The sequence below is a fragment of the Heteronotia binoei genome, chromosome 10, assembly GCF_032191835.1.
Source record: "Heteronotia binoei isolate CCM8104 ecotype False Entrance Well chromosome 10, APGP_CSIRO_Hbin_v1, whole genome shotgun sequence".
In the NCBI taxonomy this organism is placed as follows: Eukaryota; Metazoa; Chordata; class Lepidosauria; order Squamata; family Gekkonidae; genus Heteronotia; species Heteronotia binoei.
The window spans coordinates 46204925-46217784 of NC_083232.1; the positions used below are offsets into that span (position 1 = coordinate 46204925).

At 45.3% G+C, this 12860-nt stretch overlaps 1 protein-coding gene across 3 annotated transcripts in view; it reads left to right on the forward strand.

Annotated features, from left to right (window-relative positions):
* Positions 1-774: 774 nt before the first annotated feature.
* The window catches only part of GLCCI1 (glucocorticoid induced 1), a 54650-nt gene continuing 42564 nt past the window's right edge, over positions 775-12860 (forward strand). Inside the window, exon 1 of one of the 3 annotated variants that reach the window (XM_060248566.1) lies at positions 775-1648. In XM_060248566.1, the coding sequence (XP_060104549.1) occupies positions 1123-1648 (526 nt within the window). In that variant the 5' untranslated portion in view covers positions 775-1122. The remainder of the gene's footprint in view (positions 1649-12860) is intronic. The other 2 variants (XM_060248565.1, XM_060248564.1) reach the window with 2 other exon arrangements.

Here is a 12860-nt window from a genome sequence, read left to right on the forward strand (position 1 = left end):
TCTAGCAGCTTAATCTACCTCACAAGATTGTTGTCACAATAAAATGGCAGAGGGTAGAATGTTGCAAGTTTACTGGCTCGTTATCAATGAGGAAAGTGGGGAACAAACAGGAATTGTCCAAAGAATGCATGTGATGAACATTTATGCTTACAAATGCAAAATAGTAAGGGCTGCTATTAGACTGAATAAATCTGATTTGACAGTGTAATTGTTTTAAATGATTAAAAGCAGTAAGTGCATTTAAAAAAACCCCTTAGACTAAAAAAGTATGGAAGCATCATTCTCTCCTTTGTGAAAGCAAAGCTATCCACCATATGCTGTTTTATAAGTACTTTTGTTAATTTGTTAAAACTGAACTTGGTGTACTGATAAAGTCAACAAGTTAAACGTTTACTCAAAACCGTGTTGAATTCTGTTAAATTCACACTGCCTGTTTGGCTGATTACTCGCCTAAAAATCCAGCAGAGTGTAAAATGCAGAATTAAAAGAGCTGTCAGAATTGCCCCTTCTCACGAGTTCTCAGCAATATTAGCTTAGGAAGGCGTCATTCATCCTAAAGGGATAACTTCCACTTTGCTACCTTCGACCTCCCCTCTCCGTAGCTGTAACTACCACCTCTTCCTTCTCCTCCTCCAGGTAAGTGGAAACAGATGATTGGATAGAGCCACCGTCCCTCCGCGGTTGGTAGCCAATCAGACTCGAGCTAACGGAGGCTAAGCGTCCAATGGGCGTAAGGCCTGACGCCCCTCGCCCGCCACCAACGGGGTGGTGGAGCTAGCGGAGTGCCATTCGGAGGGAGGGCGGCGGAGGAGCAGGAGGTGTCGGTAGTGGTAGAAGCGGCGCCGCAGGTGCGGAAGCGCCCCCATCGCGTGAGCCGCCAGGCAGAAGCGCTCCCTCCATCACTCCCCCTCGGCAGCTGCGTTGTATGGACAATGTAAGCCGCGAAGAGCTGAGCTGCCGGGGCGGGCAGCGATGGCCGCAGCCCGGCGGTAACCGCAGCGCGGAACGCTCCGGAGCTCGCCTCGTTCGGCCCCGTCCCCTTTTTTGCCAGGGGGCGTGTGAGCGCCTGAGGGAAGCCGTCCTTGTTTCTTTCTCGCCTTCCAGCCGCCGCCGCCGCCCGCCATGTCCAGCTCCTCCTCGCAGACCCCTCCTCACCACCAGCCCCCACCGAGGATGCGCCGCGGCGCTACCGCCTCCCCCACCAGCGGCGGCGCCTCCGGAGCCCCCGTCAGTAGTAACGGGGCCGGGGCTGTTGGTGGCGGAGGCGGAGGAGGAATAGGAAGCGGCGGCGCCCCCGGCGGCAGCGCTGGGACTAGCCGGCTGCTCCAGCCCATCCGCGCGACCGTCCCTTACCAGCTTCTGAGGGGCAACCAGCACAGCCCGACCCGCTCGCCGGCCGCCTCAGCCTCGGTCGGCAGCAACACGGGCCCGGGAGGGGGCCGAGGAGGGGGCGGCAACGGCGGCAGCCCGCCCCCGCCCAGCTCTACCCCGCCTCTGGCCCTGGGGGCCGCCGCCACCGCCTCTCCCACGGAGGCCGGGCGGGTCAAGGGGAGGCAGAGACACTCGCCCGACAGCTGCAGCAGCAGTAACGGCAGGCGGAGGAGCATCTCACCTGAGAGAAGGAGCCCCAGCTCGCCCATTTATAGAGGTAATGGCACGCCAGGGGCCCTTCCGGTCACATTTTTCTGCCCCCACAAGGTCTGTAGAGACCCCCGCAATTGGAGAGGATGGAGTTCTTGCCCCCTCAGTTTCGGAGATTGAGGGTTAGAGCCTCACACTCTCACACATCCCTGGCAAGGAAAGGACACCAGGCACTCCCCAAAACCAACATAAAGGCTAAAGATCTTTCTTCTGGAAGAGCTGAAGTTTGCCTTAGGATGCACGACGGGTCCTGTCTTGCCTACTCAGAAGTCAGCACCACAGTTCTGCCCCGGGTGCAGCCCCAATGTTGGGATGTCCCTTTATGCCCTTCACCCGTTCTTCCGTAGTATTTGCAGCCTGGGTGGCTGAAGAGGAGAAGTTAAAACTTCTTCACCGTGCAGCCAGAGAGAGAGCTGTAATCCATGTTAATGAATGCGAATGTGGAGGAGAGAAACTTAGATGAACTGTTGCACAATGCAAGGATGTGATCTTGGGCATCTTGATAGAAGGTTATGCTTTAAATTCTCTCAGAGATGCTAAATCTTATTCTCCCCCCCTCCCCCCACCCATGTACCAAATACTTTTGCTTGCAGCCCTGTATCTCATAAAACAATAATCATTCCTGTATAGACACTTTATCCTTTTTGGTGATTCATGTCATGTCAGTTAAAGTTTAGGACCTTATTGAAAAGAAAGTCTAAAATGATGGATTCTTAAGTCTCACAATGTGTGCCCTTAAGAATGCCAGCATGCAGAGATAAAACATGTTGCCCCAGCCCATAGGATGCTTCCCTGTAAATAACAACTTAAGATAACAAATGTCTATAGAAGTGCCCTTGTATCCTCCTACCTGCACAACAGGAAGGGATAAAAAATTGGTTTAAACAAGTGCATACAGCCCAACCACTGGTTCCAATGCTAATATTCTCAGGATGGTGCAGCTACAGGTAATATTTCTCAAACTGCACAAACCATATTAGCATCTAGGGCATTGCTCCATAAAACCTTAACAATCCCCTCCTCCTTAAATACAGCCACTCTTGCAGAGCTAAAAATAAACATTTAAGGCTTGGTTTTTTCTTTAATATTTTTTGTTGAATTCTGTGACAATAAGATCAGGAGGCACTAAAAATCAAAATTCTCAGGATATATTCTGAAAAGTGAAAAGCTCACAGGAACTGCATTTTAATTTTAGCTAATAACTTGAATTTTCTAAAGTGTGTGTGGCCATTTTAGTCCTTCACTCTTCCTTCTTTCTGATCTCAGCAGTTCTATGAATTTAACTGAACCCACTACTTATTTGTTGTAGCTTTCGGGTGTCCTGGATCTTTCAGCTTTTCAGTCTTGCTAAACTTCAGATAGAAATTGTATACTCCTTTCAATTTAGTATTAAAGACAATACCTTTAAATCCTTGCAGTTGATTGAGGAGGTACGTAACTAGAATAGTACAGAACTGTTTATATTTCTCCAAAACAGTGCTTCAAGTGTGTGAAACTGACAGATGTTTACTGGAAAAAAATAAATTTCTTCCTTGCATTCAAAGTATGCAACAGGCCTGTGATATTGATTGTTTTAAAAACAGGACATTCTAATGGAAATAGCTTTTAATTTTAACCATCATTTGAATCTACATTCTTAGGCCTAGAAAGTGATTTACCTTCTAGATTAATGTGTATCTCTGACTGGTCTGTGCTGAAGTTAGGCAAAAAGTATATTTTGCTAATTTGTTTTTAAATAAAGTATTCGATTTAACATTCATACAAATGTTGTAGTATAGTTTGCATGTCAAGCTAGCAGCAAGGGGGAGATTTATTTAGGGAAAATACCGTATACTTTTTTAGAACGCGTAACTTTTCCATTTAAAGCATCTTAGAAGAATATTAACTCTTTTAAAAAGATGAGATGTTGTTTGTTGCCTTTCTGTATGATTTAACAGTTTGTTAGAACAAATTTAGTGCAGTAATTCAGTTCTCTCCACTTTAAGCTGTTGTAGCAATATTCGGAGCATGATGCAGTTATGAGACACTAAAAAACTTGTTATAAATTGGCTGCCAAGATAGTGGACCTCACTCTGCAAATCTGGAACAGATGAAATTAAAACAATTGCTGTTATACTCAGTAACTCCTTTTTACAGAATATTCACTAGACAACAACAGTATCATTTAATTGTGCAAGTAGGAAAAGTAAAGCTTAGAAACCTGAGCCTTGTACACCAGCTTTCACTCTGCATGACCAATTCTGACTTGATCGTGCATCAGTTGTTATAGCGTTTGCCCAGTGTATTAAAATTGAAAGGTCAGCCTATATTATGAGATATCTGCAGAGAACCCAGAGTGGCACTTTGAAAACTTTCTGTGAGAGACAACAAATCTGGCTTCAATTGCTTTAATAAATATTTGAGTGTGTGATTATTTTAGCAGCTGCCAAAGGTGTGGTATTCAAATTGTTGTATTTCAGAACATTTTAAAGTCACACTTAAAGTGTGATATTGCTTTCTATTTGCATTAGTATTTTTACTGCAGTGCATGGGTTTGACTATACTAGTGAAGTGCGTTGTTCAGTCTGTGCTGAAGATGCTGTATGATTTGGATATACTTATTTTTTTCTGAAATGTTAGGTATGTCTTACATCTTTTCTGAGCAGTCTCACTTGAACAGCTTTGATAGTTAAAGAGCTGCCAGAGGATTTTAAAAGAAATCTACAGGATTGCAATGGATTTGAAGCGTCTACAGGTCCAGGCAGCTGCCACTGCAGACACTGACATCATTACTGCATGAATGAAAACAGCTTTCTCAGTGTGTGTGTTTTTCTCCCATTATCTTTTTTCTCTCTGGCATCTTAACAATACCCTGAAACGTTTGTTTTAAGATGAATACTTGTTCCGATTTCAAATGCCATCAAGCTGGGAAAGCTTTATGTTTTAAATTTATAGGACAGCTTTCCCCTCAAAAAACCTGCTTGCATCTTCCTGTATAAATTCAGTATGTTTATGGAATTCACCCCCCCTTTCATTTTAAAAAGCAGAAGCCATTGCATGTTCTGCTTTATGCATGAATATTTTGCAAGTAGATTTTGAACATTCCAGGTTATTTTATACTACAGATGCCATTTCCAACTTTGTCTTTATAGACGAATATACATGCCATTATTGACTTTGAGAAGTGGATGAGCTCAGTACAGAAAGCTCTATAAGAGATGGTCATAATTTATGTATTGGTAATTTGGGTGCTACTGCATTAACATTCTAGTTGAGCAAATATTGTTGTTTTTTGTTGGGAGCAATGCATGCTGCCCCTAATAGCATTGCACTTGCTTTGTAAGAAAACATCCTGCATATTTGCCCACATTTTTTCCAGTTTTATATGAAGATAGATTCAAATCTAGAAAACAAATTTGTAAAAGGTTTATTCCTAAATCTTGTTTGTAATGAGACAACTATACTCATTATATAAAATATTAAATGTAGTAATCTGCATATAATTTGGTATTGGGGATACTGCATCCTGTCATTTGTAATAGATGAAGATGCATTGTTTACTTACAGGACTGTAACAAGATATTGATAAGAAAATACCTCTTACAAAGGTTTCACCTAACAACTGTGGTGCCTTTTGAGTATATTCTCTGAGGCCTAGAATTTCTCCCCTCTTTCCTCCCCTCCCCATTTCTCATTGGGCATGCCACTTGGAATATGACTGACATGATACATGTTCTTTAATGTGAAAAGGCGTTGACCAATGCAATAAGTCATAAGTATGCAATGAAAACTTAGATCTTAACTATGTCATTTCACCTATGATAGTATCTGTGTTCACCCAGACTCAGAGTAGAAAAACATTGTGAAACAAAATTTCTGAGATGTCCTTTGGAGATGGTCTGTGTACTTTGGTAAAAGCCGGTTCTTGTCCCTATTTGTAAACAATGGTCTCAGAATAAGATTAAATGAGATGGATCCCACATGGGGTTTCCACAGACTGCAGAGATTTCCATCCCTGGAACATGACATTTTAATCTTTCTCCTCCTCCTGCAACCCCAAATGCTGCTCCTGAAGGACTCCCAGGAACAGCTGTGGGGGAGGGCGGCTTGAAGGCCTGCACTAAGAGGGGTAATTGGTGAAAAATATCCCCCCACCTGTCTTTGGAAATCCACTGTGGGATCCAAACTAGGATTCTGTCTAATTTAGTCTTGCAAATCCCCAAGTATAACTAGGCTACAAAACCTTTGTTTCACTTTGTGTCTGCAGTCTAGGTAAGTTTGGTCTTTGATGGGTGTCAGAGAACTGCTGTCTGAATGGATGGGATGGGGAAGCCCCATAATATATACACCAGTCTGGTTAGTAATTTGTGGCACATTAATTTTTTTTTTTGAGAAGTGTGGGACAGAAACTCTTACCTGCATTCTGAATTTTTTTGCTGCTTGGTTATCGATGTGGCTCCCCCCTTGACTTTAGTTAACTGGGACAGAAGGTTGTTTTAGCCACTGGTATGCAATTCAGTTGACCCTGAACACTGCAGTAGAAACATGTCATCATGCACACAAATCTTCTTATGCTACTATCAGGATTAGAATTTAAGAAGGCATGAGTGATCCAAGTCTAATGGCAATACTTTGTGATGGTTGCAACTTATAACCTCAGCCGTTTAACTTTACATAATGAGTTAAAATAGCTTTTGTGGACTATGTAAAATAAAATATTTTAATATTGTGTTCTCAGACTGTTAACTTTGATCCACTCATGACATTTATTGACTTTTGTTGAATACCATAGATGTGCCATATTCAGGTCCATTGTTTCTTTAAAAAGGGATCTCTGATCCCCATGCAGAAATTGTACTGGCAGAAGTAATGGAATGGTATTAGCAGTGGCATTTTCCTTTAGTGATCATATGTTTATGGAGAGGGCTCTTACTCTTTCCAACACTGTATTTTCCTGTGTTTCTCCCCCAGGCCTTAATATCTCTAGTCTAGTATATTGTTAGAAGAGCATTAGACAGTCTGCTGGAAATACCATCCTAAGTAAACAGTACTATAGGTCTTAGAGAGGTGTAATTTAGGATGGAACTTAAATTAAAACATTTCCATTTGGCCCATGCAGTTGATTTATGCAGTAAATTTGATGGTAAACTTGGTGATGAGTTTTGGTATTATTGTGTCTGTTTCTAAACCCAAATAATGTATTCTTGTTTACCATGTTGTTGTTTGTAATTTTTTTTCTTTTGCAGCAAAAATATGGTACTGTGTATGGGCTGACATAGCTTCATCTGGTACCTTTGGGTAGAGTTATAACTTACGTCTGAGCGAAGACTAAAAGACTTAAAAAACAACACTATTTTGTGCTACTTTGTGTTAACTGTTGATAAAGTGTGTAGTGTAGTTTATGTACTTTAAAGTGTTAGATTTTATATGTAAGGTCATTGTTGGCTAACTTGAAAGCTTTAGTTTGGATCTAGGATCCCATCCCAAAAAATGTATAAGCCAAACAGATTTTCCAGCCTTCATGTTTAGTACATGAATGAGAGACAGCCAAGGAAGACCAGCGTTATGTAGAGGAGGGTGGCAAGCTACCTCAATTTACCATGAGGGATTTCTATAGGTCAGTTGTTACTTGATGTTGGGGGGGGGGGAGGTGTGGGCTCCCTCTTGGGTATTCTGCCCCCCCAAGGAAAGTGTATGCGCAATACATAGCCTCGCCTTTCCTGGTGTAGTGAACGCCGCGTGGTCACTGTCCGGCTATGCCTGGCAGTGACCTCTCCTGCAGTGGCCTCTCCTGCATTACTGCATCCCTGGCAACACCTTCCCGCTAGTCCCCCCCGTTTCTCACAGAGTTTGCCACGTCATGGTGCGACCGAATGTCCGGCGGTATAACTGGATGGGCAGGCTGGGCTCACCAACCTCGCCAGCCAAGAGAAGGAAAACTCTAACATCAAACCCGGGCAGATAGAGCTCGTTAATGTAACACCTGCCACCTGGAGGACTCGCTGCCAGCGTCCCGGCTTACTGGGCCATGGCAGATGACCCCAAGATGAAAGGGTGGAGCCAGTACCGCGCACACTGTGCTTCACCTAAAAATTCCTCTGCGCAGGCCTGAAGGGCATATCCACATCCACAACCCACAACACACCAAGTCCTGCAGCGATGGGCAAGGGGTGAAACGGCAGGTGGAAGATGCCACTGGAAGCCGCAGTACCGATCCTGCATGTAGGCGGTTCAGGGTATTGGTCGCCTGATGCTGACCCAGAGATGAAAGCATTTTTCAGCAGCACCCTGAACGACCAAGCAGCCTTATCTAGGGACAGCACTGCTTGCTCCACATGGAGAGGGGCCTAGAAAAGGTGGCCTAAACAAAGCTCGTCTCCCCCACCCCAGTTGGCTAGCCGCGGTCAACAGGCATCCTTACTTGCGGTCAAAAAATAACAACAAAGAAAAGGCATGCACCTGCCTCACAAAGTGTGCAAAGACTAAAGCTTGCGTGTTGGAACATCAGAACCATGCTTGACACAGTAGACAGTGGTCGCCCTGAACGATGCTCTGCTCTAGTTGCCCACGAACTTCTCAGGTTGAATATTGACATAGCAGCTCTCAGTGAGGTCCGTTTCCCTGAGGAAGGTAGTCTTCAAGAACATGGTGCTGGCTATACCCTCTACTGGTCGGGTAAGTCAAAGGCTGAGAGCTGCCTTTCTGGCGTTGGCTTCATGGTCAGGAACTCCATTGCCTCCAAACTCGAAAACCTGCCAACAGGTCACTCAGATCACATCATGTCCATGCGCCTCCCACTTCAAAACAAGCAGCATGTGACACTCTTCAGTGTGTATGCCCCAACCCTTCAAGCAGATCCTGCAGAAAAGAACAAGTTCTATGCTGATCTATGCAACCTCGTACGGAAGACCCCTACAGAGGACAAGGTGATCATCCTTGGCGACTTCAATGCCAGAGTAGGTAAAGACTCGGAAGCCTGGAAAGGAGTACTTGGCAAACACGGCATTGGCAACTGCAATGATAACGGGCGCCTCCTGCTAGAATTCTGCACGGAGCACCAGCTCACCATCACCAACACTATCTTTCAGCAGAAGAACAGCCTGAAGACAACCTGGATGCACCCACGGTCCAAGCACTGGCACCTTATCGACTACATTCTGGTGCGCCAGAGAGACCTTCGAGATGTCTTACACACCCGAGTAATGCCCAGTGCGGAACGTCATACTGATCATCGTCTTGTACGCTGCAATCTCCATCTTCACTTTAAACCCACACCCAGGAGAGGAGGTATCCCTCGGAGGAAGCTTCAGGTTGGCAGCCTTCAGTCAGCCAAAGTTAAAGCTGCCTTCCAGGCAAAACTCCAGTCAAGAATTGAGGACCCCAGTTGCCCCACAGACCCTTCTCCAGAAGCACTCTGGGAACACCTAAAAACTACCATCCTGTTGATCTCTGAAGAAGTCCTCGGGTTCTCCACAAGGAAGAACAAGGACTGGTTTGACGAACAATCAAGAGATCCAAGAATTACTAGCGAAAAAGAGATCTGCCTACCAAGCACATCTTGCTCAGCCCTTCTGTCCCGGGAAAAAAGCAATCTTTCGTGCTGCATGTAGTAACCTCCAGCGCAAGCTTCGAGACATTCAGAACGAGTGGGGTGGACCAAGCTTGCAGAGAGAACCCAGCTGTGTGCAGACACTGGTGATTTAAGAGGGTTCTACGAAGCCCTGAAGGCAGCATCTGGCCCATCATATCAGGCTCAGAGTCCCTTGCGTAGTGCAGATGGCTAAGTGCTCCTCACAGACAAGGCATCCATACTGAACCGGTGGTCGGAGTATTTTCAGGTTCTCTTCAGTGCCAACCGCGTAGTTCAAGATTCAGCAATCCACCTCACCCCACTTCAACCAGTGAAAACAGAGTTGGATGAGATCCCCACCCTAGAAGAGATTGTTAAAGCCATCAAGCAACTGAAAAGTGGCAAGGCAGCGGGAGTTGATGGAATCCCACCAGAGATCTGGAAGCATGGGGGCACAGTACTAACATAGCACACTTCACAAAGTACTTGTCACCTGCTGGGAACAAGGCAAACTACCACAGGACTTTCGCGATGCAATCATCATCACTCTACACAAGAACAAAGGAGAAAAGTCAGACTGCTCCAACTACCGGGGGATAACCCTGCTCTCCATTGCAGGCAAAATCCTTGCTAGAATACTCCTGAACAGACTGGTGTCCACCATTGCTGAAGAACTCCTCCCAGAGAGCCAGTGCGGCTTCAGAGCTAACAGCAGCACCACCGACATGGTATTTGTTCTCAGGCAGCTCCAAGAGAAATGCAGGGAACCGAACAAGGGTCTATATGTGACTTTTGTCGACCTTACCAAAGCTTTCGATACCGTTAGCAGGAAAGGCCTGTGGCAAATCTTGGAATGTTTAGGATGTCCCCCAAGGTTCCTCAGCATGATCATCCAGCTACATGAAGACCAGCGAGGCCAAGTCAGACACTGCAACGACCTCTCGGAGCCCTTCCCAATAGGCACAGGTGTAAAGCAAGGCTGTGTTCTCGCGCCAAGTCTCTTTACGATCTTCTTTAGCATGATGCTTCAAAGAGCCACAGTAGATCTAGATGATGACGATGGTGCCTACATCCGCTATCGCACCGATGGCAGCCTGTTCAACCTGAGGCGACTAAAGGCTCACTCCAAGACAATGGAAAAACTTATCCGAGAGCTACTGTTTGCTGATTATGCTGCACTCGTCTCCCACTCGGTATCAGCTCTGCAGCATATGACGTCCTGCTTTGCAGAGGCTGCCAAGCTATTCGGCCTAGAAGTTAGTCTGAAGAAGACAGAAGTTCTCCACCAGCCTGCACCCCAGGAAGATTATCACCCTCCCTGCATCACTGTGGGTGAATCAGTTCTGAAGACAGTCCAGCAGTTCAGCTACCTGGGGTGCATCATCTCCTCAGATGCCAAGATCGACAAGGAGATTGACAACAGGCTGGCAAAGGCAAACCGTGCATTTGGCCGACTGCACAAAAGAGTGTGGAGCAACAAGCATCTGAAAAAAGGCACAAAGATCAGTGTTTACAAAGCGGTTGTGATGACAACCCTCATCTACGGTTCCGAATCGTGGGTTTTATACCGTCATCACCTGCGACTCCTTGAGCGCTTTCATCAGCGCTGCCTTCGCACCATCCTCAACATCCACTGGAGTGACTTTGTGACCAACACTGAAGTCCTCAAGAGGGCGGAGGTTACAAGCATCGAGGCACTGCTGTTGAAGACGCAGCTGCGCTGGGCAGGGCATATTTCTAGGATGGAAAACCACCGCCTTCCCAAGATTGATCTGTATGGCGAACTTTCCACCGGCCATCGAAATAGAGGGGCACCAAAGAAGAGGTACAAGGACTCCTTGAAGAAATCCCTTGGCACCTGTTGCATCAACCATCACCAGTGGTCTGACCTAGCCGCAAAGCATGGAGGCACACCATCCACCAGGCTGTCTCTTCCTTTGAGAACGCACGCATAGTTGGTCTTTAGGACAAAAGGAGATTGAGGAAGAATCGCACTGGTACAGCACCAACCCCAAATCAGACTTTTCCCTGCAGCCACTGTGGCAGGATCTGCCTGTCCCGCATTGGTTTTGTCAGCCACCAGCGAGCCTGCAGCAGTCGTGGACTACTGCGCCCTTCTTAAATCTTTGTTCGCGAAGTCAAGCCGAGAGAGACTTGATGTCACTGAATATTATTAGTCTCTTTATATTTTAGTTACCATATTTTCTAATTCCTGCTACCACAGAATAGAAGAAGACTGCAGATTTATACCCCGCTCTTCTCTCTGAATCAGAGACTCAGAGCGGCTTACAATCTCCTATATCTTCTCCCCCCACAACAGACACCCTGTGAGCTGAGTGGGGCTGAGAGAGCTCTCACAGCAGCTGCCCTTTCAAGGACAAGCTCAGTGAGAGCTATGGCTGACCCAAGGCCATTCCAACAGGTGCAAGTGGAGGAGTGGCGAATCAAACCTGGTTCTCCCAGATAAGAGTCCGCACTGTTGATAAAGTTATGTAGTGTAGTTTATGTATTTTAAAGTGTACTTTAAAATAGGAAACCCCTATTAGAACCCATATTCAACCAGTGCTCCACCAGGTGCACTGGCTCCAGATTGAATACTGGATTAAGTTCAAGATACTGGTTTTGCCCTTTAAAACCATTCACAGTCTGGGATCAATGTATCTTCGGACCACCCTTCCTGGCATACCTCACAAAGAGAACTATGCTCTTCAAATAGCAACACTCTTATGACCCTGGGGCCAAGGAATAGTCACCTGGCCCCAACTAGAGCTACCAATTTGGTGGAATGCACTTCCAACCAAGATCCAGGCCCTGCAATACTTAATTCAATTTCTCAGGACCTGTAAAACAGAGATGTACCACCAAGCATATGGGTGAATTCCTATTTTGATGCCTCTTCTCCCCCCCCCTTTTTTGTTCCCTAGGACAGAGATAATGTTGCTATATATGCCATCTGATTAATAGAACATACCTTCATTTGTGATATGGTTTTAATTGTATTTTAAACTTTATTATATGTTGAATCTGCTTTGAGTCCCATGATAGTGGGGGAGAGCAGACTAGAAATAGAATACATAAATAAAAATGAATCATAACTATTTTTATAGTTTCTTGTAGTTAGGGTTGCCAGGTTCAACTCACAAAATATCTGGGGACTTGGAGTGGAGCCAGGAGCAATGTTGTGGCAAGCCCGATTAAACTCCAAAGGGAGTTCTGACCATCACATTTAAAGGGACTGTGCTTCTTTAAAATGCCTTCCCTGCACTGGAAATAATGGAGGAAGGGGCACCTTCTTTTGGAGTTCATAGAATTGGACCCCTGGTCCAATCTTTTTGAAACTCTTTTAGGAGATGCATCAGATGGTAAGCTGAAAATTTGGTGCCTATCTCAAAAAACACCCCCTCTAGAGCCCCAGATACCCCTGGATCAATTCTTCATTATATTCTATGGAGTGCCCAGTGGACATTCAACCCCTCCCCCTGATTTCTGATAACCCTGAAGTAGGGGGAGGGCCCTGAAATCCTGCCCTCAACTGGGGATTGGCAACCCTACTTGTAATTTAATGTTATCACAAAAGTGTTGTTTATAAATATAGTAGTAGACCTAGTGTTCATCGAAAAGCTAAGCTTTATTCATCACCACAGCAAAAAGCTAAGCTTTATTTTTGAAG